General features: G+C 56.0%; 1 protein-coding gene across 6 annotated transcripts; it reads right to left on the bottom strand.

Annotated features, from left to right (window-relative positions):
• Window positions 1–457: 457 nt before the first annotated feature.
• On the bottom strand, window positions 458–25,474 carry RBPMS2 (RNA binding protein, mRNA processing factor 2). 6 transcript variants are annotated; one of them, XR_009488095.1, is made up of 10 exons: window positions 25,171–25,474; window positions 14,817–14,858; window positions 13,401–13,478; window positions 12,747–12,785; window positions 12,189–12,251; window positions 11,225–11,375; window positions 10,450–10,598; window positions 7,662–7,829; window positions 1,936–2,005; window positions 458–1,713 (listed from the first exon to the last, which is right to left on the bottom strand). XR_009488095.1 is itself a non-coding variant. In XM_059858077.1 (9 exons), the coding sequence occupies exons 1-8, from the start codon at window positions 25,228–25,230 to the stop codon at window positions 1,943–1,945; spliced, it is 645 nt and encodes a 214-aa protein (XP_059714060.1). In that variant the 5' UTR covers window positions 25,231–25,473; the 3' UTR covers window positions 458–1,713; window positions 1,936–1,942. The 6 variants fall into 6 exon arrangements, 3 of the variants coding, with proteins under 3 accessions (XP_059714060.1, XP_059714061.1, XP_059714062.1); XR_009488096.1 differs by having other exon boundaries at window positions 458–909; XR_009488094.1 differs by having other exon boundaries at window positions 7,667–7,829.
• Between the last annotated feature and the right edge of the window lie 240 nt (window positions 25,475–25,714).

Below are 25,714 nucleotides of genomic sequence, written 5' to 3'. Positions count from 1 at the left end.
TCCAGGGCTGCCATTCCCAGCGCCGTTGTAGCAGGCACAGATAAGGCCCCGGGAAGGTTGGGCAGCGCAGGCAGCAGAGCAGGAGCTGGGCGGGCGCAAGGGGAGCGCTCCAGCCATGGAGACCGTTTGCCTTCTATGGAGATCTCCTTCTGCACTGCTGGCACGGAGGAGACGCTGGGAAGGGGGAGCAAAAACATCCAAAAAAGCTCAGGGCTGCCCTCGCAGAGGCCTCCGGCAGAGCTTCACACCGCCAACCCCCCACAGCACATGCCCGCCCAGGCGAGGGCTTGCCCTGCTCCCGGGGGGTAGGGAAGAGCCCAGCTCCTGGTCCTCAGCTGCATCCCAAAGCAGCCCGCATCCTTCGAGCCTGGGAAACGGGGCCAGGCCAGGCCTGAAGCATCCCACACCATTCCCACAAGAAAAGACCCAAGACCACAGAATAAGTCACAGCAGCCTCTGGGTATATATATATTTTTTTTTTGTTGCATTTCATATATTATCCAGTTTCACATTCTCATAGGATCAGCAATTATAGAGCAACTTATTCTCAAATCTTTTAATACAAGCGAGACAGCCATGGTCAGATAATACTTAAAGCACTTCAATACCAAGCAATAAGATGCTAAAACAAAAATTGCACAATTTCTTGTTTACTATGCCTGACTGAATCATTGGTACAGAAGACAACCCTTCTTTTTCAAGCTTTTAACTAAACATTAACTTATCTTACAGGATTACAATTTCTCTTTAATAATAATAATAATTAATTGCACAATACACACAAGAAATTCTTTATGATGCATAAATATTTCCTTATTACACATGGTACAAAAATACTCGTACTTTTTTTTTTTTTTTTTGTTCGGTATTCCCATAAGGATGGCTGATTATTTGGCAAGACTGGATGCTCTCCAATCAGAAGAATGTGGGGGAAAAAAAAAAAAGAAGTTAGATATTTTACAGCTGTTCTATATATAGAAGTTTGAAGAAGGAAACAAAATAATATAATAACCCTGACTTTAAAGCAAGCAGAATGGATGAGAACAAAAACCCAGTGCATCATACTTAAAAAAAAAAAAGAAAAAAAAAAAAAGAAAGGAATTTTTCAAATTTTTCTGGTCATCCTGGGGAGGGGAGGGTAGAGGTGGGAGAAGGGGTGAGACAAGCACAGTTAGTATTTCTCAAAGCCAAGTCTTCACCGAAGCAAGAGGAAAACCTTGATGGATCAATCTGTTGGGCCGAGACCTGTTGCTAACGGTTACACAAACGCTAGAACAAACAAACTTACACTCACACAGACACAAGTTAAGTGTTTTAATTCATGCCAGAAAACATGCAAAACCCACGTCGCCTTTCGATTCCTTCAGCCGAGCTGCCCCCGGGGCAGGGAGAGCCTGGGGAAGCCCAGGACCTGACCCCTGGCTGGGTTTCAGTGCAGCCGGATGGCAAAGCTCAGGCAGGGAGGAGGTCCTGGGGATGGCTTGAGGGAGGGATGGAGGGAGGGATGGAGGGAGGCAGCACGCAGCCCGTGGCTGGGGCCACGATGGCTTCACAGTCCAGGGAAAGGGGTGCTGGCAGCCCCGGGGGCAGCGCGGCGGGGCCGGGCGTGTTGTCCTCTGGCCACGTACCAAATCCAGAGGAGGGGGAGCCATCGTCCCTGGCACATCCCTCTGTGGAGAGGCAGGGAGGAGGAACACAAGCCCAGGAGAGACACTGTGGGAGAGGAGCACGGTGAGCAGGGCCAGCTGCACCTGTGTCCTGAGGGTCCCCCACAGCCTCCGCCCCAGCCCAGGGCTTGGGGGTCCCGTCCAGGAAACCCAACCACATCCTTGGGTGGGTGTGTGGGACTGAGCCCAAGCTTCCATCCCTCCTCCCCACAAGAGTCCAAGGAAGAGCAAGACAAAGACCTGACTCCAAGAGTAATTAATTACTTACTAATGAACTAACAAAACTGACGAGACTTCCATCCTTGCTGGGTAGCTTCAGAGGGAGGATACCAGCGCATCTGGAAAAGAAAGCCACGGCAGAGGTCCATGATCCAGGATTACCTCAGCCAGAGCACAAACCTTCAGCTCCTTCAAGCCATGTGCAAGGTCCATGGAGCAAAGATGTCTCCAGCACAGCAAAGGAGGCTGCAGGGTGAGCTCCAAATACTACTTGAATAGCTCCACCCTCAGCCAGCCAAAGGAGGCATCTCAAGACCACACATTAAAACCAGACAACCTCTACAGGGCTTGTATAGGGGAAGAAGTGGCTCATCCACTACCACAGACACCCACGGAGTTTTCCAAGCCCCAGCTCTGCTACCAGAAGTGGCTCCAGGCAAACCACACCATGGGAAGAACTTGGAAGAGCTGCAAACCAGCAAGACTTGGAGGCTTCCCTTGGAAGCCTTGGAGGCAGGTGCTTGCTGGCACATCTTTTTCTCAGACCTGCTCCTTGCCAAGGAAATGGCTGGATGGGGACCTAACAAACAAACAAGGGACAGTAGCTGAACAGACACTTTCCAGCCCCTTAGGAGACACAGTGAGCTGGCAACAGCCAGCCCCACAGCCTGGGACATCCAGATGATCCCATCTGGTCAGCAAGGACATTGTGTCCAGCTGGGCTGCCTCAGCAGCTCCATGCCTGACAGCAGGCCCATGCCACTTGACTGAGCACAGATCCAGCAGCAGGAGCAGCAACTGGAACTTGGAACTTGGTCCTGCTACTGGAGCACAGCAGCCACCACCCCCTCCTCCCTCCCCAGCTGTCAGGAGAGCACAGCTTCAGCATCTTCAGGACTGGGAACCAGCCCAATGATGGACTTGGTTCTAAGATGAGGAGAAAAGTGGCAGAAAACCCCCTGGAGCCCCATGTGAGCCACTCCCCTTGTCCCATTCGTTCTGGCACAGATGTCCCCTCACCCAAACAAGCCTGGCTGGATGCTCCTCTCCCAAGGATGTGCAGCAGACTGCCACAACCTTGGCACTGCTGCCTGCAGTAGTTCTCCCACCACAGGCATTGGGGCTGCAGTGCCAGGAACTGCAGCCATACGAGCTGTGGGCCTTGAGTCCCTCTCCAGGAGAAGGCTCCTAAATGAGCCCTGGCAGTCAGCAGAAGCTCTGTCCCCACAGGAGCCTCTCATCAGCTCAGAACAAGGCCAGTCTGGACAAGACTTGAACAAGCTGGTCTAGTGGAAGACGTCCCTGCACATGGCATGGGGGTGGAATAGGATTGGTTTAAGGTCTCTTCCAACTCAAACCTTTCCATGGCTCCATAATCTGCTGGACTCTTGCCAGACACCTTCACAAGGCAAGTGGATGCCACTAAATCAGCTCCCAGCTGGGCCCATACCTCACTTCATGGCACAGCATCCCAGACAGTCCAGCCATGGCAATCAAGGGCACGGATGTTACCAACACCCTCCTCCCCAGTGAGGGGTCCCACCTCGTGCCAGCACCAAAGTGCCACACAGTGTCTTTTCACTTCTCCTTTAGCCTGGGAGAGGGACCTTTGCTGCCCAGTCAGGGCCACCACACTGTGCACAGCCACCACCCAGGAAGGCTTGCCATGGCCAGCAGCATCACTGACAACTTACAGGGCCACCACAGCAGCTGCCAGAGCAAGGACAGGGGTTTGTCGTCCCCTGTCACCGGAGGTGCTTGCTCAGCTGAGCCACATCTCCTCTGCAGCCATCCTCCCTGGCCAGTGTCCCCCACTCCACACTCAACAGCTGGAAGCAGTTTCCTCCTGCCCAACAGGAAACTCCCCCTCCCTTCCCAAGGCTGTAAGTGCTTAACCCTGAGAGCTGCCTCCGCCCCACGCAGCTCGGCCAAGCAGCACAGCCAGGCCATACACAGCCAACCAGCCCAGCCTGGTGGCCCTCCATCCTGCCTCAGAGCCACCTTCTGGTCCCCCTGCAGAGCCCCAGCACCCCCACTTTGAACAGAAGTCCTGTTTTTTTTTCTTAAAACATGCACTGTTTGTAGCTCTGGTGCTAATAAACCATCAGTGCAATGGACCACCCCTCCTTGCCTTCCTCCTGCAGGTCTGCAATGCTCACACCCCAAACCCAGCCAGCCTGACCCACCATGGCCCCCACCAGCCCAGCCCTGCACTCAGAGGGTTCAGCCTGGAGCCCTGCAGGAGCTGCTACAGACGTGACAGTCCTGGGTACAGTCCAAGGCTCTGGCATGCTGGCAGGGTGAGGGAATGACCTGCCAGGCCTTTCAGCCTACAGAAAGATTAAGGGCTTGATGGGATGAGGCAGGAACTCAGTAGGAGGGAGGTTCCCAAAGCCAGCAGGAAACACTGGAAGCTGTGGATCAGAGGGAGCAGATAGCCAAGAGGACACTCTCTAGGCACCTGCCAAGGCAGTTTTCTCTTCACACCCCTCAAAATACTACATCTGTTAAAGAGGAAGCTGAGAACTGATGGAGATGTTCAGCACTGGGTGAGGAAAGCAGAGCAAGAGAGGCTTTTACTGGAAGAGACACTGCTGTTTCTGGAGAGGCATTAGCTCACAATTGGAAAGGAGTCTGGTCACACCACCAACACATCTCCTGCTCACAGGGATGAGGCAGCCACTGCTGGCCAACTGCAGCAGCCTCCAGCAACATCTGTCCCAGAAACAGCTGGAGAGGAGAAATGTGTGCCTCTGCCTGCCACCTCCCAGAGGCCAGGAACCTCTCCCTTTCTACAGCACAACACCAGCAGCTGCCTAAAAGTCACAATGAAATTATAAATGGGGCAGAGAAACGGCCCATCAGAGCTTCACTCTCCTTGTCAAAACCTCCTCTGTCTCTCCCAATTGCCCTCAGAATTTAAGTACCCAATTGTCCACCATCCTCAGGGAGAGCAAATCCTTCAGAAGATGGAAGCAAGGACCAAACACATAGGTCCCTCCTCAGGGCACCTTTGGCTTGGAGGACCTGCCTTTTCTCCTTAGTTACCTCTAGATCTGCAGCCAGCCCCAGCATCTTAGAGCTCTGACCTATCTCCACAGCTGGAACGGTCCCAGGGATCACTCCCAGGGCAGGCAGGCACAAAGCACTCCCTGTGCTCCTGGGAGCTGGTAGGATCCAAACAACACATCCAAGAGCTGCATCGTGCTGCCAAGCTGCTGAAGTGCAGAGCAGCATCTTCACTGGTGCTGCTGAGATCCTCAGCAAGCCAGAAGCACCTGCAGGCAGCACTGCAGGTCACCAGGAGTGAGCCCTGGGCAGCCCCTGCTGAGCAAGGAGAGCTGCTCTGCTCCCTCTGGACACACAGCCCATGGAATGTGACCAGGCAGGCAAGGACAGGCAGCACCTCACCCACTGGTGTGTGCTGGACACACACCCACCCTGGCAGCTGGAGGGCCCCTCAGGGGCTGCTGTGGGGGGACGATGAGGTGTGGGAGCAGAGCAGCTCAGCCCACCACGAGGAAAAACAGATGCAGTGGGATCAAGCCCATGCACCTCCCCAAGCAGCTCTGGTGAGGGAGAGCTGGAGGACCAGCGCATCATCCCACAGCAGGGCAAGGAGCATCTGGGACAAGGCAGGCACTGATCCATCCTCTCAGGAACATTTTAACAGGTGTGCATCCATCCATCAGTCCAATACCTGGTACCCTATGGCTCAGGGAGACACACCCCTCTCTGAGACTGCAGCAATGAAGCATTTCCCTTTTTACAGCAAGTTGTGTTGCTTTCTTTTGTGTTGAGCCAGCCAGGGAGAGCCACTGCTGGCCACAAGTCTCTTCTGATGGCCCAGCAGTCCCTTTCACCACCACTTGGCAAGGACAGCTGCTCAGGAGCATCCTCTGCTTGGAGGATGCTCAGAGCATCTCCTGCCTGCTTTTCCCTGGCTAGGAGGAGCTGCTGGCTGGGGGCTGCTTGGTCAGCTATGCCACCACTGTCACTGGAGCTTAAAAAGTTGCCACAACCATGAACGCCTTGAGCAAGAGGCTTCACATCTCTGGGAAGCATGGAGCTTGGCCAGAGAGAAATAATCCTGGCAAGTCCCTACACGACAGCACCAACAGGCAACAAGTTATAAGGGACAGAAAATTCATCGTGTCTCCAGTCTAGGGTGGGTCTGTCAGCTTAGCTGCAAGGGAAAGGGGGTTGGGACCAACCTATGCTTTCATCAATGGGATCAGCCTCAACCCAGCACCAGGAAACCCCAAGGTCCTTCCAGGCTCTTGTACAACCACACAGCCATGATCCAGGACTGCTCCATCCACCCACCACTCACTTGGACAGGTCCCAGAACCAGAGACCCACCTCTGTCATCTTCTCAAGGTCTCCAGTGGAGGCTTCAAGGGAACCTTGGGCAGCCCTCTCCCAAAAAGACTGGCATCTCTATGCCCTTAGACCTTGACCTGGCTGACTGCCTTGGAAACACCTACCAGGGACTCCAGGTACCCAACACATCAGCTGTGTCCCCAGCAGCACCACATGGCCACGTTTTTATGAGCCAATCCTGCACCCAACCCCTGCTTCCCCCAGCAAGTGCTGCCCAGAGCAGAGTCCTGCCCTCATGGGTGCTGCCACAGCTGGAAGCATCCCTGCAAAAAGACTTCTGGAAGCACGGATAGCCCTGGCATCTCCTCCTGCCCACTCATGGCCTGGTTTAGAGGCACCCCAAACCAGTGGCTCCACCTCAGAGACACAATGCAGCCCAACTCCATCCTCCCAACAATGGGCAGACCTGTCTACCAGGACCAAGCAGAACAAGACAAGCTGTATCATTGTCTCTATGCCTGTATCAAGCTCTTCCCATCTTCCCAGGAGGGGAAATTATACCTTTGCACATCTTTGCACCTCACAGTTTTCTAAGGGCAAAGGCTGACCTGGGCCCTCATCTTTGGTGGATTCTTTTCTTATCATCACTTCCAGAGAGGGAGGAAAAGGTCTGCTCAGAACCACTGCTGGAGAACTGAACCAGGGCTCATTTCCTTCAGTCAAACATCAACCATCCCCCTGCCAACCAGCCCCAGGCCCTTCCCTCTTCCCAGTCTCCTACACCACACATCCCTCTCTCCCAAGGCTGCCGATTCCCTCCATTACAGCTCACACGACCTGTGTCCTGCCTGTGATTTCAGGTTGCAAGAGAGAAGTCAAGCTCCAGGAAGGAACTGGCTCCATTTCCATTACCAGAGAGGAAAGCAGTGAGATGAGACCCATGATTAGGGCAGGGTCTGTCCCGGTATGCGATTCTGGAACAAAGTGACCGGCAAGTGCTGTTGTCTAAGGTGCCCACTAAAATTTAGTCGTGTGCTATCAACTACCACGTCACTCACCTCCCCCACCGTGTGCCAGGAGTGAGGTCAAGGTGTATTTCTGGTTGCCCTCGAAGGGGTCAAGGTTGGGGAGAAACCAGGTTTCTTTCAGGCCGAGTGGCAGGGTGGTCTCTGCCCCAGCTCAACCGGGCTGCTCCCCTCCCAGGGGCAGGGCCTGGCCCAGCCTGGCTCAGCTGGGAGGAGCTGATGTAAGATGGTGCCATGCTGTGTGCGCCATGTCATGTGCTGCCAAGTTGGAGATGTGGGTTAGAAAGAAGGCCTGGCATCTCATTCCCCAGGCTCTGGTGGGTGGGTAGCGTGAGGCCCATGCACTGGGTTGCCAAGGAGATACGGGCTACAGAGATGGGCAAAAGCTTGCAAATCCCACAGTGCACCTTGGAGGAGAGATGGTTACCTTACCAGTCTTTCCAGACGTGGCTGCCATCATGCTTAACACTTCTAGGAATGGAGCTGTAGTACAGCCACTCCACTAGCTGCAATAAGGCATCACTAGGGCGTCCCATCTCCAGGGACAGCTCTGAGCTTCGGGGCTAGCCTGCGCTGGCATCATGGCTGGAGTTCACTAGGGACATCAAAGGAGGGATTTGAGAGAGGGTGGGAGGGAGGGAAGGCAGATGGGACAATCTTAAAGTCAGCAGAGTCCCCACTGGGGCAGGGTCGGGCTACAGTCACAGCTGCAGCAGCCTGGTGCCTGCCCGGAGCATCGCCAAGGCACGGGCGTGCCAGGAGCAGCAGCCATCGGCTGGGAGTGGCTTACCAAGGGTTCCCGAGGCCAGGCCAGCCTCTCACCACCTCCTGCCCCTCATCCCTCCTGCCAGCCCTCTGGGCAGCTCTTCAGGAGGCCAGGCCAGGCCACCTCTCCCCGTTGCTGAACTCAGCTCTGCAAGAATATGAGCCCTTCAGGTTTAAATCTCTTGTGACAAAATCTTGGTTTAGCTACATCCTCCAAATTCTTGCCTGCCTCAAAGCTGATCACTGTGGAGCTGCTACAGCTCTGGCCATCCCCATGGATGCCCTCCAGCCAACACCAGTCCACCAGGAGGAAGAACTGTGACTGTTCTGGGGACTAACCCACAAGCCCAACACATGAGTGAGCCAGCCCCTCCCAGTGAGGGCAGAGGGCTCAGCACATGGGGACTAAGGGCACAGCTATTAGCCCAGTTTGTGAGCAAAAGTCACCTCCCTGTTGTGCTCCACCCTCAGCTCTGCAAGGGACAGGGCTCCAGCCCAGAGCTGCCAGCACGAGTAATGTTTAACCCCACTAAATGTTATTGGTAACATATCCTGTGCCAGGACATGCCCCTGCAGGGTCAGCACTGGCTCAGCACAGCCAGGAGCAGCTGGGACTGCCCAGCAGCCTCTTTGGAAAAGAGCTGGGTCCAGGCACAGCCTGGAGGGGCTGCACTGGCTCCCTAAGGCTTGGGGCCCATCACCACCCATGGACCCCCTTGGGCAGGGAGCTCTACCTACACAGGGATCTCCTCAGACAACCTCTTAAGAAACCATTAGCTCACCAGCTGGAGGGCAGGAACTAAGACCCAGAGGGAAGAGATGTAGCTGGAGGCCTCCTTAATATCCTCCAGAAAAACAGACTTTTCTCCCCCACTTTGCACCATAAAGTTTGGGTGCCTAACCCTCACACTCAGGATCCCTGTACAGTCATCAGTGACCACCCTGGAAGAAACTGCAGTAAAAGTTTCACCTTCCTCAACCACCTCAGACAGGCCAGAGGGGTTGAATTGTCTCTGGAAGGGGTCCTCCCTTCCAGGGACAATTCAACTTGACCACCACCCAACACACACAAGGGGCAGGAAGACACTTCTCTCCTGGGCCACTGAGGAGCACAGCACAGCCCTGTAGTTGTGGGCACCACCACCAATTTTGGAAAGCACCAGCAAGCACAACCTTCCCAGTGAAGAAGCAGCCTGGCTCTGGAGGTACTTGGAAGAACATTCCAGTGCTCTTCCTGGCCCTGTCCTGAACCCCTGTGTACTTCTCCCTAACCCCCTGGAGCTTCAGCCCAACAACAGCTCACCTGTAGAAGGGCAGAAGCAGGAGAGATCTGCAGGTATGAGAGGGGCAGGACAGAGGACAGGAGTTGGCATCCACCCCACATGGCATTTGGGAAGCAAGCTTGGCTTGAAGCTGGGAAGTTACCATCACAAAGCTTGCAGGAAGCAACAGGATGCCCAAGGGCCAACATAGCTCACTGCCAGCCAGGACAGCAAGGTGAGAGGACACAGCTCCTCCTGCTCTCCACTTAAGCAGGGAAGAGTAGGAGTCAATACCCTGCCTGGCAGGGCAGAGAGCAGAGGTTAAGCCCCAATGCTCAGTCCCACTGCCCCAGTCTCCCATGGCACCACTACAGGAGCAGACACAGAAGCAGGCAGAGCACAGCTGGCTGGTCACACTGAGCAGGGCAGGGACAGGGGTTCCAGCTCCTCCTGGACAAGTGCTTCAAACCAAGCACCTTAACTTGGAATTAGGACACTGCTTCTCTGTTTTGACTTTCCCTGTGCATGTTCATGGTTTCAAGGTTTATGTGGTCTCTGTACCTTAAAGCATCCATGTCAGTCAAGCACAGGCATCCCTACATCCTCAGCTGTCAGCAAGCAAACCTGGGGACACCAGGCAGCACCACCATCAGCACTTCCAGAGGCTCATGGATGGAATGACTCTCCTCACTAGCCTGTACCGAGGGTGGCTAACACCCTGCTCCAACACAATTCCTCACTCTGGCAAGTTTCTAGTCACTTATCTCCTCCAGCTTTGGAAGTGTTTGAGTTATCAGGCTGAGCCCCTCAATTTAGCTATGTTGTTTTTGCTGTGACTTGGGATGACATTTCATAGCTATGTAACGTGCAGGAAGTGCTTCCTCCCAGCAGTCCCTCAATGTAGCTCTGTGGCCATGGGGAGCAGCAGGACCAGCCAGAAATGGAGCCCTGACTTCCTCCCACCCACCTGCTCCTTGCGGGAAAGCAGGCTGAAGCTGCAGGGTCAGAAATCATCAGCCAGCCCTGCCTGCTCTCGGCTGCACAGACCCCTCCTTGGGCTGCCCTGCAGCGGGAGCCAAGGTGCAGAGGGCAGGGTCGAGGCGGCCGAGCGGAGCCCGCGGGAATGGAGCACTGCGGCGGGGAGACAGGAGGGCACAGCCCCGGCACGGGAGGTGGGGAGCGACTCACCTGAGCGTGAAGAGCGGCGGCCGCGGCAGCAGCCGCCGGGTACGTGAAGGCGGCGTGGGGGATGGCAGGGGTCAGCTCCGTGGTGTACAGGGGGTAGGGAGCCCACGCCTCCGGGGACGCTGGGATGAGAGCCGCTCCAGTCAGGTCATCTAGACAGGAGGAGGAGACAAGGGGACAGCGTCCCAGTACTGGCCCAAACAGCCTGCTTGGGGGACAGGCTCTGGATTTCCCACCCCAGGCTAAAGCTTTGCGCTGCCATCTCGATCAGGTATAATATCTGTGTGCACAGCTGCTCCTCCAGCCTCACAGCCTCGACAGGAAAACCCAGGAATGTGTTGCAATACAGCTCCATGTGGGCTTTGGACACTGGTCCACACAGGCAGCGGAGGGGTGGTGCCACAGGATGCAGGACAGGGGGCTCAGAGCCACATTACAGGTCACCCCATAAGCCTCAGCAGGGCTACTCAGCCCACCAGGCTACACAGAGGGTGATAGCATAGGACTCATCCCTTACGCTTCACACTTAGGGATGCTTTAAAAGATTTATAGTATCACTTGAGCTACCAAATCCAGCTTTCACGTCTCAACAGGTCTGTGTTGCCCAGACACCTGTTACTCTCCTGTGGCTCCAACATCCTGCTGGCCTCCCTGCTCCAGGCAGATTTCAGGAAGAGCAGAGGTGGGTCTGGGCTCCTTCCCACTGTGGCAGCATTCACAGAGTTGAGCCTCTCTCAGGTTGCAGCCATGACCTCCAGGCCCCTCCCAGCATACTCACAGGGGTCCCGTGCAATGAAATGTGCACCCAAGGCAGGGTGGATGTTGGTGGGGTTCGGTGTGGCCATCAGCTTGCTCTTGGCCATCTTTGTGTTGGCTTTAGCGAACTCTAACCGCAAGGTCTGGGGGTTCTCGGGATCGAAGCGGATGCCCTGTCACAGGAGAGAGCACAGGGGCTTCTCAGAGGTGAAGCTCCAACCCAAGGACAGGCTATGGTTATTCATGGAGCAAAGCCCAACTGAGGAACCAAGGCCACCACTCTGCAGTCACATGCCCAGATTTTTGTCACCTCACTGCAACACTCAAGCTCTCACGTGCTTTTATTTCTACGTTTAGCTGGCCAGGACTAACGCTAGACACAGAACCACTGTTTCCAACATGAGGGACACAGTTCTGCTCCTTATGTGCTGCTCACCAACCACTACAGCAGGGATGGATATCAACACGGGTCAGGAAAGGTCTGTCTGCTGAAGCTGGGCTAACTGTCTATACTGCAGTTGGAATAACCCCTATCTGTATGGGAGCTCCCATCTACACCTTCTGCCAAGCCTGAGCAGAGGCACTAGCAGATGTCAAAAAGCCCAAGGCAAGGTCTACAGCACAGCAGAACTATGTCTTGCTGACCAGATCCCACCAACACTCCTGGAGGACAGGGATCATTTTGGGTGTCCTTTCCATGCTGACCATCCTCATGATATTTTGAGTCACAGCAGATACCCACAGCCTCAGAGCTGTCTTCCAGTGGTCAAAATCTACATAGAGACAGCTTGCATCCATTTGCTCAGGCTGATGTCAGCCTTGAACAGCTCTCCCGCCTCCCTGGTGGGATGCTGCAGGACCATTTCACTTCCATAGTGCAGGGCACAGCTGCTAGAGGACCCTGCCCTGTCTCTGTCCTCAGCTCTGGGTCCAGCAAGGCACGTGTTCCCTAGCCCCTTCAGCCCCCCAGCACCTTGGGTACTCACATTCAAGGCGTTCTTGGCTGCTTCAGCGCCAGCCCGGCTGTCGAAGGTCACAAAACCCACTGGCTAAAAGAAACAACACCCATTTCAGTTTGGAAGATTCTTCCAGCTCCTCAGGCTGCCTTGCCACCCCCTCTGCCCCAGACAACCAGCAGAAGAGACCATCCGAAGCTGCACAGGGGCTTCGAGCAGAGTGTGGGTCACAGGCTCAAGATTCCTGCTCTGATCTGCTCCCACCACCAATGTTTTGGTGTTCTTACGTGTGGGGACACCGCTCACCCTGACAAGCCCCCAGCACGGCTACCCCTGCCTTGATCAGCACAGCAGTGGGGAAGGCTGATGGCAGCACAAGGTCTGAGGCTGAAGCCTCAGGTCTCACCCAGGGCAGCAGGAGAAGACATGGGGACATTCAGAACATGCTGGGTCAGTAGAACCCCGCTGTGTGTCTGGTGCTGGCCCAGACAGTGTACCACACAGCAGAATGGGATCTTTCCCCTCTTCCCTCCTGGCATGTCCAGTTTGATAGCAAAAGCCAAAAACACACAGGCTGGAAGGAGGTACCTGCTTTGAAGTCAGCTTGATCAGTGACCCCTCATAACCCTGCAGGAGAGAAGAAAGCAAGTCAGTGTCAGGCTCCTGAGGAGGCCATGCTACAACCAAGACAGCTCCAAGGCCTCCACAGGGCAGGGGCCACAGTAGAAACAGGGACAATAACACTTCTTTTCCACCATTAGAGAAGACTGGAGGCAGAGCAGGTATTTTAGCTCTCCCATCCTGGCCCTTTGGGAAGGAATCCCATTTTCTAGGTCTTCATCCAGCTACAAAGATGAGCACCCTGCCCTGGCTAGTGCCTAGAGAAAGCAGAGCACCCTCCCTGTGCTAGAGGAGGGCAGACAAGGGAACCCCACTTGCCCTGAGACAGCCTGGGTGGTTATCGGAGAAGGATGGAGAGTCTGGGGCATGAGGACACATCCTCAAGGAAGGGCTGGTCCAGCTGAGCAGCAGGGCTGACCAAGCAGGTTTCATCAAGCTTAGAGACAGCACAATTCCAGTGGCAGGCTCCAGCTGGAGGCTCCCAGTTGAGCACAAGTCATGGATCCCGTGCTGGCTTCAGGTTCCCATGTCATCCCTCCTTCCCCTGACAGACCTTTGATGCCAGGTCATCCACAAAACAGCATCTTTCCCTCCAAAAACCCCATCTGAAGACCTCCTTACCTTGAATGGCCGGAAGAGAAGGTAGAGCTCTCTGGGTTTGATATCCACAGGAAGGCCACTGACAAACAGCGTCCGTACCTAGGGGAGAGGCCAAGCAGCTGCACTGACAGGAGATCTTTGGTGCCCAAGCAGGAGCAGAGAGCACAGCTCAGAAGTGCACCAAGAACAGGACACCTTCCATTAAAGGTCCACTAACCCTTCCCTGCACTAGGGGAGTGTTGTCCAGGATAAAACACACCTAGCCCTTCGACCTCCACCTCAAAGGATTGATGCCTTTACAAAAATTCAGTCCCTGGCACCACGGCCTGGGCTGCTGAAGGCATGGACACCAGCCCCGCAGCCTGACGGGACCTTGATGGCTAAACTGGCAAAGACCACGCACTGCCACAAGAACTAAGTTTGACACATCCCAAAGGTCCAAAGGGACCAGTACAAACCTCAGCTCTCTCCAGATCTTTCTACAGATCACATACTGGATCTCCTCTCCTCAACCTACCCTGGCACTTCAATTCCATCACCAATTCAAAGACAGCCCTCAATTTTGAGAAACACCTCACTGCCCCACTTGTAGCTTTTGACTTCTGCAGCAGCCCCAGAACATCACTGCAGGACGACTTTTGGGTCTGTCCCAGCTCCTTCCCCAGCACACCCTTCAGAAGCTGCTCCCAAACCCATCCTCAGAGCAGTTATTCTGCTGTGCCCAGCCAAGAGCAGCTGTGCTGGGCCAAACCCCTGTAGCCATCTGCTCTTCCCAGGCTGTTCAAGTCATGGACCAAGTCCAAACACACTCATGTCAAAGTAAAAAAAACCCAGTGCCAGGGAAGGATTTCAATAGATAATCCATTAAAATTATAGATAATAGTTCACTTGAATAACCAGGAAGAGAAAGTGCTGAAGGCTCATGGCCTGGGAGAACTCTGCCCAACAGTCAGACCCATCATGAGCATCTTCTCCCTGCACACTGGCTGGCAGACTATTTCCATAGGAAGCAGCATGATGAAGCTGCAGAGGCCTTCAGTAAATCACCACAGAGCTGGAAAGGGAAGTTATGCACAACCAAAGTCATGAAGACACTTGTCATTATTAACAAGGAACAGGAGCCTCAAGCCAGAGCTCATCTCCTGGCCTGCCTCCAGCACAAAGTGACCCCTTATGTTTGCAGGGCAGAAGGGCTCTGCTTCCTTTTTTGTTTTGCTCAGCCATTTCTCCTTCTCCAGGCAGAGTGGGCTGTACCCAAAACCACTTCTACCAAGCATGTGCTTGCCCTGCTCCTGAGCTGGAGGCAGACGTGGAAACACAGGAGCCTCAGCCTCTGTAATTCTTTGGGGTCAGCCAGATAGACTCCAACACATAGGGAGGTTTCTCTTACTTACAGATGAAAAGACTCCAACACATAAGGAGGTTTCTCTTACTTACAGATGAAAACTCACTCCTTGAGCTCCTGTGCCCAGGACAGTCCTGCCAAGGCAGAAAAATCCCATTCTCAGGGTAAAGCCCCTCAGGATGAACAGTGATTGTGAAAGGCTTGGGGTGCTCCTGCTCTCCTGTGCATGCTGAGACTAAGGGCTGCCACTGTCCCCCACTAGACCAGTGAGAAGAGCCCTTCTCTGGCCCAGCCCAGCAGCAGAACCAGATCATCCTTCCCCTCCCTTCACCCTTCAATATGGATGCCTCTACCACACACTCTTGCTTGGCCCTGCCTTGGGAAGCAGGATGCCATGTGGAGCATTCAGGAACACTCTCCAAGCCCAGGCCCAGTCTGACAGGCTCCCCAACCATCCCACCCCACATCTGATGCTTTAAGGCACCACTCTAAGGCCACCTCATGCCTGGACAGAGGGGACAATGCCACTGTATCTTGGCTTGCTGCCTGCCTCGAAGACCTCAGCGCTTGCACTTCAGCACGAGCTCCACAGAGCATTCCCAAAAGACCCACAGCCATCTCTTGCAGGGGAGGACTGCAGAGTGTGGTGGCACACATGTGCCTCAGCCATGTGAAAGCATTGTCCCTTTTCAATATTTCAGGATCCAAGTGCACTCAGCCCCCAGAATGGATTTTTTCTTCCGAGCAGACAGAAATCCACATCCCTGCTGGGTCTCTAAAGAGCCCCGTGACGCGTCACTTGGTAAGTCCTTGCGACAGGCGTGACAGGATGGAAGATGCCTGGTGGCTCAGGGAAGGGGGAGCCCGAGCTGGAGCCCTCACATCAGCCTGAACACAGCAAGGCAGGTGCCCAGGAAAGCTCTTTGTCAGAGGTAACAGGCTCCCAGTGCCAGCCCCATAAGTTGCTGCTAAGGACGGGAGCAAGAAATCTCCTCTCGCTGGCCAGAAGTTTCCCTTGGCCTCCAAGACCTGTTTGTCACCATCCACAGCATTGAAAAGGCATTGGAAAGCCAAGCCATAGCACCCAGCAAGGGCTACCATTGCTCCAAAGCCTGGGCAATTCCAAATGCCACCAGCTAACCTCTCCAAAGAGGGTCTCAAGACAAACTAAGGAAGGCCCTGCTCAGAGTGGCTTGTTGGAAGCAACAAGACCAAGCAGTTGGTTTTATCTCTGCAATTCAGCACATCCATAAGTGATCTAGAGAAGGGTAAGGAAAGAGGGAGACCAAGTTACTCAGTGAAGGGAGGGTGAGGCTGGTGAGAGACCTGAGCAATATTTTCAAGAGACAGAATGAGCTAAGCCAGAGGGAGCTCACTTCCAACACCAGGCATAAAGCAAAGGAGATTGAGGTTACCCCACAGGAGAAAAGCAGGAGGCAGCTCACCAGTCTGAGCCTCTTGTGCACTGTGGGCAACCTGGTCCAGCCTCTTCCCCTGCTCCCAAAAGAGAAGAAGCTGTAGATGAGGGCAACGGGGCCTAGACAAGCATCTTCCAGTGGATTAACCAAAGTGGGACTCTCCAGTCAGCCCAAGTCCTGCAGGCTTTGAGAGCCCAGTAGTACCACCCAGGGCTGACAAATCCAGGCATCCAGCCCTCACACTCAACATGCCATGAGACAGGATAACTTCTGCTAAAACATGCCCTACTTCAAGTCCCTGCCACCCAACACCAAATCCAGCCCCTCCCCTCCAGAGCATCTGGAAAAGGCACAGGACAAAAACCACCAAACCAAAACACCATCAAAAATATCCATCCAGGGCTGGATCAAGAACTGCCTGGGCCAAACTACATGTGCAGACATCCAGCAGGAGCAGATCTCCAGGAATACCATGTTCTTCTGTCATTCTTAGGCTCTGATGCCAGGTGAGAGCAGTCACATCCCAGCCAGGACTGATCTGAACTGGACACATGGACATGGGGGGGAAGCAGGACAGGGAACAGCTCTCACCTAAGATAGCCCAGTAGGGCCACACTGCTGTAGGCCCTGCAGAAAACATTCTCCCTTCCCCATCCCTGCCCCTCTGGGGATGTCCCCAGTCCAAACACCTGATAGAGATGGAGGAGAGCCATGGAAAACAGGATTCATGCCAGGAGGGGCAAGACCATCTCGGCCATCTCAGAGAGGGAGGATCCCAGCACAGCTGCCCACGCAGGGGGAGGAGGGACAGGACAAACCATTCAGCCTCAGGTTCTCAGTGTCAGTCCTTGCACAGCTGCATCTCCCCAAAGGGACACACACCTTGGGCCAGCACAGCCAGGAGCTTCACACCAAGGCTGCAAAAGAGCCAAGCAGCAGCACCTGCCTTGTGCTGCCTCAGCCCCAGCACTGCCAGGAGACCAGCACAGCTCCTGGCCACAGCTGCTCTGGAGTAAGAGCTCTCAAAAGAGAGTTCTGAGCTGCCCTGCAGCCCAAAAAGGGTCGAGTTATGTCAGAAGTGTCTGATGCAAGGGCACAGGTACCCTGAGGGTACAGTGATTGGGGATTTTTTGTTAGAACACTGCTCCTAATCCCCCTCCTGGAGCCAGCGAGGCCAACCCTCCCCTCTGGAGAGATCAGCCCTTTAACTACATCACCCATAGCACAGCTTGGGCTACTCCATCCTCCCAAAACTGGCTTGTCCTGGATCCATACTTCCAGCACCTGCAGCACAGCAGTGGCTCAGAGACACCTGAGCACAGGTACAGCAGGGATGTGCTCTAATGCCTCCCCCACACTGTGCCATTGGACACTCCCCCTCTCCAGGAAGCCATCCCAGTCACATGCCAGTTTTCCTAGAAACCAGCCATTTCCCACTAGGTCACACCAATATGTCCCCTGAGCCTTCTTCCTGTGCCACCAGCCCCATGCCATCCCACTGAGGACAGGGACAAGCTCTGCCACAGCATCCCGAAGGCACTTTCCACTCCTGGAAAGCTCAGAGATACGGACCACAGCTTTTCCCATTGGAAAGCACCTCAGTGGGGTGCCTGCCTGCTCTCGGGGGTCACCAGCGAGGCCAGAGGGGGACACGGAGCCCCGGTCCTGGCCACTGTGATGCAGCCAGGGCCACTTGACGGGAGAGCGCTGGAATGCAGCAAGGCTGCGGCTGCCCCCGGAGCCGGGACTTATAAGGCACGGGAGCGGAATGGGGCGGCGAGCTTGCACAACAGGGCTGCGGGGAGGGGAGCACACGGAGTCCAGTGGCGGGGCTGAAAAATGGGACAGGATCCTCCCCTCGGTGTCTCACACGGGCCGTGAGGCTGCAGAGTCCTGCCATCGCAACCCGGCGCTGCTTCGGTCCTCAGCACAAAGTCCCAGGAACCGCAAGGGAGGAGAAAAGTGGGAGAGAGGGATGTGTGCTCTGTACGAGGGACAGCTCGGCAGGCAAGCAGGGCAGCCTCGACAGCACGGGGCAGGAATCCCGAGAGAAGGGGCTCGCAACTGGCTCCTTTACTGCTCCATGCCTCAGTTTCCCTTTACCAGTCAGAAGAGAGGTGGCAAGAGCCGGGGGTTGCTGCCCTTGCAGCCCCAGCAGAGCTCCGGTGTCTTCGGGCAGGATCGCACGGAGCCTCGGCACAGGATAAGGAGCCGCTCCAGCCCGGAAGCCCAGAGCCTCCCACCCGCTGGAAAGATGTTCACCCATCCCCAGAGGGGAAAGCAGGCCTTGAACCTCCCCCAGCGCCTGAAGCAAGGCAGCTTCAGGCATTTCCCTCCGAAAACAGCCTTTTGCACAAAAGGCACACGAGGACCAACCTCCCCCCCCGGCACGGAGGGAAGAGGGCTGACCACAAACCGGCCCAAATGCACCAGCATTTTGTCCTCAAGGCTGTGGGGGGATGTGTTCCACGCTGCTCATAGCCAGAGCAGCCTCTCCCCAGCACTGCTCTTTCCCCACATCAGGCAGGGGAAGGCGAGGCTCAGCCACCCCTGTGGTCAGGGGAGGAAGACACTGACAAGGGGGAAGCAGGGAGAGGCACCAGCCCCCCTCTGGGAGAGCAGGAAGCACATGGGAGCTGATAGGCCCAGGCACAACAGGACAGCACCCAAGAATAGACCTTGGGCCTGGCAGAGGAAGCTCTGCTGGTGTGGCTTTGCCAGGGATGCCTGCTCCTGCTATCAAGTCCCACCACCTCTGTCTCTGCAGCCTCTCACAAAAAGAGCAGCACCCAGATGGGTTTGGGCCACAACAGGGGCTCAAAGCTGATGAAACATTTGAAAAGGTCAGCCCCACAATTCCCAAGACATTGCTGTCCAACAGGGCAGCTCCCCAGCACAAGGAGGGACTGGCTGAGCACCCTCAGGTTGCCTTCATCACCTTTCACCTTGCCAAGAGGTCCACTAAGCCAGACGGGACAGGCACCAATGCCACAGCCAACATGCTAAATCCATGCTGGCCCTACCCAGCCACCACACTGAGCCCTGGGCTCCAGACACCTCCCCTGCCACTCTCTGGTGTTGGGGACCTGCAGACACCTGTCACCATCAGCTGGAACCATGGATTTTACCTGCTATGGACCAGCTTTTCCTGCCCACACACAGGCACCTGCTCCCCAGGCAGGAGAGAGTGGTGAAAAGGGTTCCTCCCCAGGGTAGAGACTGCCAGGAGACATGGGCCTGGAAGCAGGACCCTCACCAGAAACATTCTCACCTCAGATCCTTGATTGAGTACATCTGTATCTGCCTCACCCCAGCACACTATGATTCCTGGGTACTCTTCAGTCCCGTGCCTCCCAGGGCACATCCAGAGACAGAGGAATCTCTCCTCAAATCAACCCAATTTGGGGCAGCACACCAATGGCCATGCCCCAGCCCCATGCAGCATGTCAGGTACCTCCACAGCCCAACAAGCAAGTACTCCATAAAACCCAGGTGATGGAAAGCTGGAAGTTCACAGCAGCTCTTCACTGTGGACAGCAGTTATTGGAGTGTCACCCCCAACCCTTTGGGGACACCAGGAGGATGACAACCACAGGACTAAGCCAACACTGCATCAGCCCAGCTCTTAGCAAGACAGTGCCACTAGAATGCAGGGAAGGGCTGGGCTACCAAAATTTGGACCAAAAGTGCCAACTCAAACCCACAAGATGCCCTCAGGCTGCTCTCTCCCAATCCATGGCCCATGTTGCACTTCAGGCCATTGCTACAGGTGACCCAGGGCAGCTACACACTGAGGGAGACACAGGACTTCTGTCCATGGAAGTAGATGGGAAGGACACACATCCCCAGGCCAACAGCTTCTGACCCACAGACACACACCACGACTGACCCCACAGCACTGCAAGAACCTGTCACCACCTGCAGCACAGGAGGGCAGGCACCACTCCAAACATTTCCACGGCTTCTCCTGGGCTGTCTGTGCAGCAGGGCTGGAGAACCTCCACAAGGGTGAGGCCACCCACAGGTTTCCAGCCACCTCAGCACACCAGGAGCCTATGGGGCAGTGGCCACAGCACCCTTGCCAAGCCTGCAGCATCCGCTTCTGCCATGCCAAGGCAGAGTCACCTGGTGCCACTACTCCCTCCTCATCAGATGTGCTGCCGGGCTCAGGATCACACCTCAGTACGGGCGAGGTTCAGCAGCTCCAGTGCTGGAGCTGTCCCACACTGCCCTTCCCCTCATCAGGTCCCTTCACAGGGCCAGGCACACAGGGGGAACTTGGTTTCCACTATCCCACAAGGTGCAGGAAGATGCTGAGTATTGTAGTGAGGTCTAACCACCTCATTTCGGCAGTCATGCCACAGTGAAACTTCAAGCTGAAGCCTTTATTACAGGCAGAGCTCCAGAACAGCAACAGTGTTGCTCTGTGACTCAAGCAGCAGTCTCCAGGATCTGGCACGGCCAAGACCAGCAACATCTCCAGGATCTGGCACGGCCAAGACCAGCAACATCTCCAGGATCTGGCATGGCCAAGGCCAGCAAACTCAAAGGATCTTTCACTCCACAACCTTCCACATTAGTTAGCAAGAGTCCTGAATTCCTACAGTGCCAGATCCTCAAGCAGAGCTATGAGGAAGGACAACAAAGCCTGAACTACTCTTAGTTACCTCCCAGACATCTCAAAGGGCATCCTTCCTACTTTGGTGAGGGCAAAGCAGAGACCTAGAAAGCGAACCATTGAGTTTGGCCCTTCCTAACTTCCACAGGCACCACCAAAAATCCACTAATTCTGAGGCTAAGGAGGGAAAGTCCTGCTCAGCAGCTCCTCAGATTAGCCAAGGAGGAAGATCATTTCTGAAGCTGGGTCTCATTTAATAGCCCAGCTGGGAGGAGAAAGAAGTTACCCCATCACAGGGACTAGCTGAGTTGGGATGTTGATGCTCGGACTCACGTCTAAGAAATTTAGATTTGAAAGAGTGAGAAAGGAGAAGGAAGCTCCTTCAGAGGGTATTCACAGGACACAAGGAGATAATGGGCAGATTCCCACATCCCTCCTCCTGTCAGAGCAACTCAGTGCTCAACCCAAGACCAAGAGGATGTCTGGGAACACATCGGTTCCCAGAACCCCTGTGTGCATGGTGACTCCAGGGTGTCTGCTCAGCCAACAATCTGTCACTGACAGAAAGCTGCATCTAACACTTAGGGGGCTTTTAGGATGCATGAAAACAGCTCTGAGGCACCGTCCTGCTTCAGCCAGGCCAAGTGCAAGAGGATTAGCGAGTGGTGACTGTAACTACTACAGCTTCATGTTCCTCACAGTGAAGAGCAGCATCAGAGGAGACATTTGACTCCAGAACTCACACTAACCTTATTTGTTTGCAGCTGCAGAGCTGAAATCCACACATGCACGAGGTATCTAGGTCCACTCAAGCAGAGATTACAGAAGTCAAGAGATGCCTGGCACCAGTCCATGAAGTGCTACAGACATCCAGCACATAACACAGCCCACTCACCAGCAGCATTCCCAGGCAGTTCCAGCAGCCCTAGAGTGCAGCAGCTAAGGAAAAAGGGATGTAGGACTTGCTACTGAGGAGGTTGTCTGGAAGCCAAGAGTCTCCTGCCTCTCCAACAAAGAGTTTTCTAACCCACAGCCTTCCATGGACCAACAGGGAAGATCACAATATTACATCATGATATGGTTTAAAAGGGACCTTAAAGACCATCTCATTCTACCCCTTGCCATGGGCAGGGACATCTTCCACTAGACCAGGTTGCTGTAAGCCCCATCCCCCTTGGCTTTGAACACTTCCAGGGATGGGGCAGCCACAGCTTCTCTGGACAGCCTGTGCCAGGGTTTCATCCTACCACATGGAAGTATTTCTTCCTAAGATGACCCTCTCTGGCAGAGTTTAGCCAGGTCCCCACCTGGGCTCTCCCAGCACAACTTCACATTTAACGCTTCCCACCTTCAGCAGTCCAGGATCCCCAAGCTCTACCTCAAGAGCAGCAGCCACCAGCCATGGAGCTGCAAACAGGCCCTTCAGACCAGCCAGGAGGACACACAGGATAACCACAGACTTCAACTGCCAGTTTGAGCATCTGCTCAGCCAGCTCCAGATTCCTCCCACTCCTGGTAGACCTACAACTTCCCAGGAGAGCAAGAACTAATTTCTAGAGTAGAACCAACATGTCTGCATCAGGCACTCCACAGAGCAGGGTGAACACAACAGGTTTTATTGCTATGCAGCCATGGACACAACACCCAGTGTCCACGGGAAGCATGAGAGCTCCTCCAGCTGCTGGAAAAAGCTCTGCCTGCCACAGGGGTGGGAGTGCAGCACCTAGGCAGCTGCCTGTCCCACACTACCCTTCGGGGCTGCCAGGAGAGATGCAGCCACGCAGATTGGTGTCTGCCTGGAAAATTAAACAGAAGATAGCAGCAAGTGGGGAGGGATCGCGTTTGGGGAGGTGTCTGGTGAGGAACAGCAGGGACTGACATTAGGCCCTGTTTGTTTAACATTCCCGTTAACGACCTCGAGAGGAGCAAGAGGCATTCCTGTCCTCCGCATGTCACCAGCCAGGAAGCGGCTGCGAGATCCAGGGGCTCACAGATAAGATAAAGGGAAAGGCTGAATTTGGGAGCTTCACCCCACTGTATCTGGGGCACACGGCGCCCTTCTGTGAAGGCCTGGGGAGGCAGTGAAGGAGGTGCGTGGTGGGGGGGAGTAGGGGGGTGGAGGAGTGTCCACAGCACCAGGATCTGGCAGTGTTATCCAAGCAGTGTGGGAAAATATTCCAGCACACCCTCCTGCATTTGTTGGGACTGAAGGATTCCACTTCACACCGAATGTATTTATTGCTCTGTATCAAGGGGAGCTTCTGGGCAAGAATTTGGGCCCCCAGACCATGCTGGGATCCTGGATACAAGGTCACTCCTTATGTCTCCACTAGCCTCTGCAGTGAGGAACAGCTCCTGGTCAGCCAGGAGATACTGGAAAAACAAGCATTCAGAGTAGGCTCAGGGTAGCCACCATGGAGCTCAATCTGCGCTCACCATCCACAGCGTTATTTCTGTTGGATTCTGGTGGAGAAAGGACTTTCCAACAGCAATCCCACCAGGGACGGGGACATTAACCCCCCACCAGTCCCAGCCTAACCCAGTTGGCAGGTCTTTTGCTGCAGCCCTGGGTGCAGGGTGACAGACACACCCAGTGAGGCCACGGACCATCCAGCAGGGCAGGCGGACCGTGCCCCTCCCCGCACGCCCCCGGAGGCTGCACAGCGGAGAGCTGGAGCCCCTTCTGTCCAACACCTGCACACTCCCCAGGGATGCCATCTTTAACTCAGTTTTCCAGCCACCAAGCTCCACTCCTGGGAGGACCAGCCTCTCCAGAGGGTGAGGATTTCCTGAAACGCTCCAGCACCCGCTTGCTAAACAACCACCCGGCAGTGGGGAACAGATTGGCTCTTGCCCAACACCAGGAGCTCACCCGACCACCACCTGTGAGGCACCAGCCCAGCTGGAGCAACATCACTGGATGGGACGCACCAAGTGGCACCAACCTTGGGGACCTTTGCAAGCCAGTGAATAACTGGATTGAGGAGCCGCATAGAATCTTCTGCGCACGCATGCACAGACCGTGAAACCCCCAGGTACCGAACCTCCCTCCACCAGGAGTGGCACAGGGCCCCAGGTGAGGGGGTGAGAGCCCACCCACCCCAGTGCCACCCGGTGACGCTGGGACACGCCACCGGTGCATCCACATCCCACTGCATCAGCGCATCACCTATGCCCTGCTCCACGCTGCGGACAGAATCGCTCCAGCCACCACCTGCCAATCCATTCCAGGCCATTACTCGGGTCCCCCTGGCTGGGGCTGAAGCCCAGGGGACCCCAAGTCAGCTGGCGCGCAGGGTCCGGCTGCCCGGTGGGTGGTGGAGCAAGCCAGGCGCCATGTTGCGGCGGCGAGAGCGCACGGAGGACAGCGAGGGGAGGGGACTGAGCACCTCCCCGGTCCTGAGGGCCGGGCACGGAGGACTGCAGCAAAACGTTTCCAAGGCCAGGCATTTTCCAGAGCCCTCTCCAAGATGGAGGGCAGCTAGTAACCCACTACAGCAATACCTGCTCCAGGGGTGCAGCGATGACATCAGCCAATGGCTCCAACAGCCAAAGCACAAATGTGGAGGGCTACAAGCTCTAGCATGTGGCTACAGACAACCGACCCTTACTAGCCTTCCCAGCCCTAAATCCAGCAACATCCAGGCTCTGGCTTGCAGTAGTATCTGGGGGAAGGGGCTGCCGCCAGGTCAGCTCAGTCCTCCAGCCCCAGCCAGGCTGCCAGCACACATGGAGCAGAGTAGGGGCTCCTCCACTATTGTCCAAGTGTCTCCCTTGCAGCCCACGTAGGCAAAAAGGGTGCTGGATAAAGAAGCCCTCCAGCTACAGGGACGTGGCAGCAGGACACCATGCCCACGGGCACCGGCAGCGCTGGATGGAGCAGGGACCTGCCAGCTCTCCGCCCCACAGGGCTACAAGGACACCGGCCTGAGCAGGGGACTCGCCCTGTCCGGCCCCAGTCCCTCCTCGGGGCGGCCCGGGGACTCCAGCACCAGCTCGCCATCACCTCCATTCTCTGGCTCTCAAAGCCTAGCCCCAGCTTCCCAGACCGCAGCAGCCCCGGCATCTGAGCTCCGGTTCCTCGACGACCCGGGGGTCCAGCCCTGACACCGGGTCCTCTACTCCTCAAAAGAGGCGCTGCGCTCCCTCCCGGCTTCCCCGACGCCCCGATACCGCCCTGCTCCATCCCCAGTACCCCAGCTCCAGTTTCCCGACGACGCTGCGCTCCACTCGCCGACACCCCGGCGTTCCATCCCCGCCGCCCCGTCCCTGGTCCCGCCGCCGCTCCCGGTTCTCCGCCGCCGTCGCAACCCAGCCCCAGCCCCAGCCCCGTCCCCGATCCCCAGCCACTCCGGTGTCCCAGTGCCGGCGCCGCTCGCAGTTCCCCGCCGCCCCATCTCCCGCGCCCACCTCCTCCTCGACGGTGCCGCCGCCGTTGGTGTGCTCGGTGTCCTTGTTGAGGTTGCTCATGGTGGGGTGTCGGGGTGGGGGGTGGTGCCGGCTGCTCCGGAGCTCCGCGGGGCCGAGCCGGGGTGCCGGTGCGGTGCTGGTGCGCGGGGGCGGTGCGGGGCTGGTGCGGGGCGGTTCGGCGCTGCCCTCCCGGCTCACATACGGCGTCCCGGGACGGCGCCGCTGTTAAGGGCCGGGCCGGGCAGAGCGGGGCCGAGCGGAGCGCAACGAGCCGCAGCTGCGGGGCCGACGCGCCCCAGCCCCAGCCGCCGCTCCCGGTGCCGCCACCACGCACCGAGCAGCGGGGCCGGGACCCGCCCGCCTGCCCCGCCCGGGGCCGCCCCCGGCCGCCGCCGCCGCCAATCCCGGCCCGGCCCGGCCCCCCGGGACCGCGGGGAGGTTTTTTTTTGTTGTTGGGATCGAGTTATTTTAATTATTTTTTCCCCTCCTTTCCACGAGAAACTTTGTCAACTTTGATGAACTTTCGGGTTTCGACTTTCTTAAA

The sequence above is a fragment of the Haemorhous mexicanus genome, chromosome 13, assembly GCF_027477595.1.
Source record: "Haemorhous mexicanus isolate bHaeMex1 chromosome 13, bHaeMex1.pri, whole genome shotgun sequence".
Classification (NCBI taxonomy): domain Eukaryota; kingdom Metazoa; phylum Chordata; class Aves; order Passeriformes; family Fringillidae; genus Haemorhous; species Haemorhous mexicanus.
Note: the sequence above shows the minus strand (reverse complement) of the source record. Positions and strands in the feature narration are given on the sequence as shown.

Bases quoted from the DNA above. Each gene is read 5' to 3' on its own strand.
- RBPMS2 (XM_059858077.1), bottom strand. From the start codon at position 25,230: ATGAGCAACCTCAACAAGGACACCGAGCACACCAACGGCGGCGGCACC. The intron at 12,786-13,400 runs GTAAGGAGGTCT...TCTCTCCTGCAG, and splicing joins TTCTCTTCCGGCCATTCAAG to GGTTATGAGGGGTCACTGAT. The intron at 11,376-12,188 runs GTGAGTACCCAA...CTCCTGTGACAG, and splicing joins CAGCCAAGAACGCCTTGAAT to GGCATCCGCTTCGATCCCGA.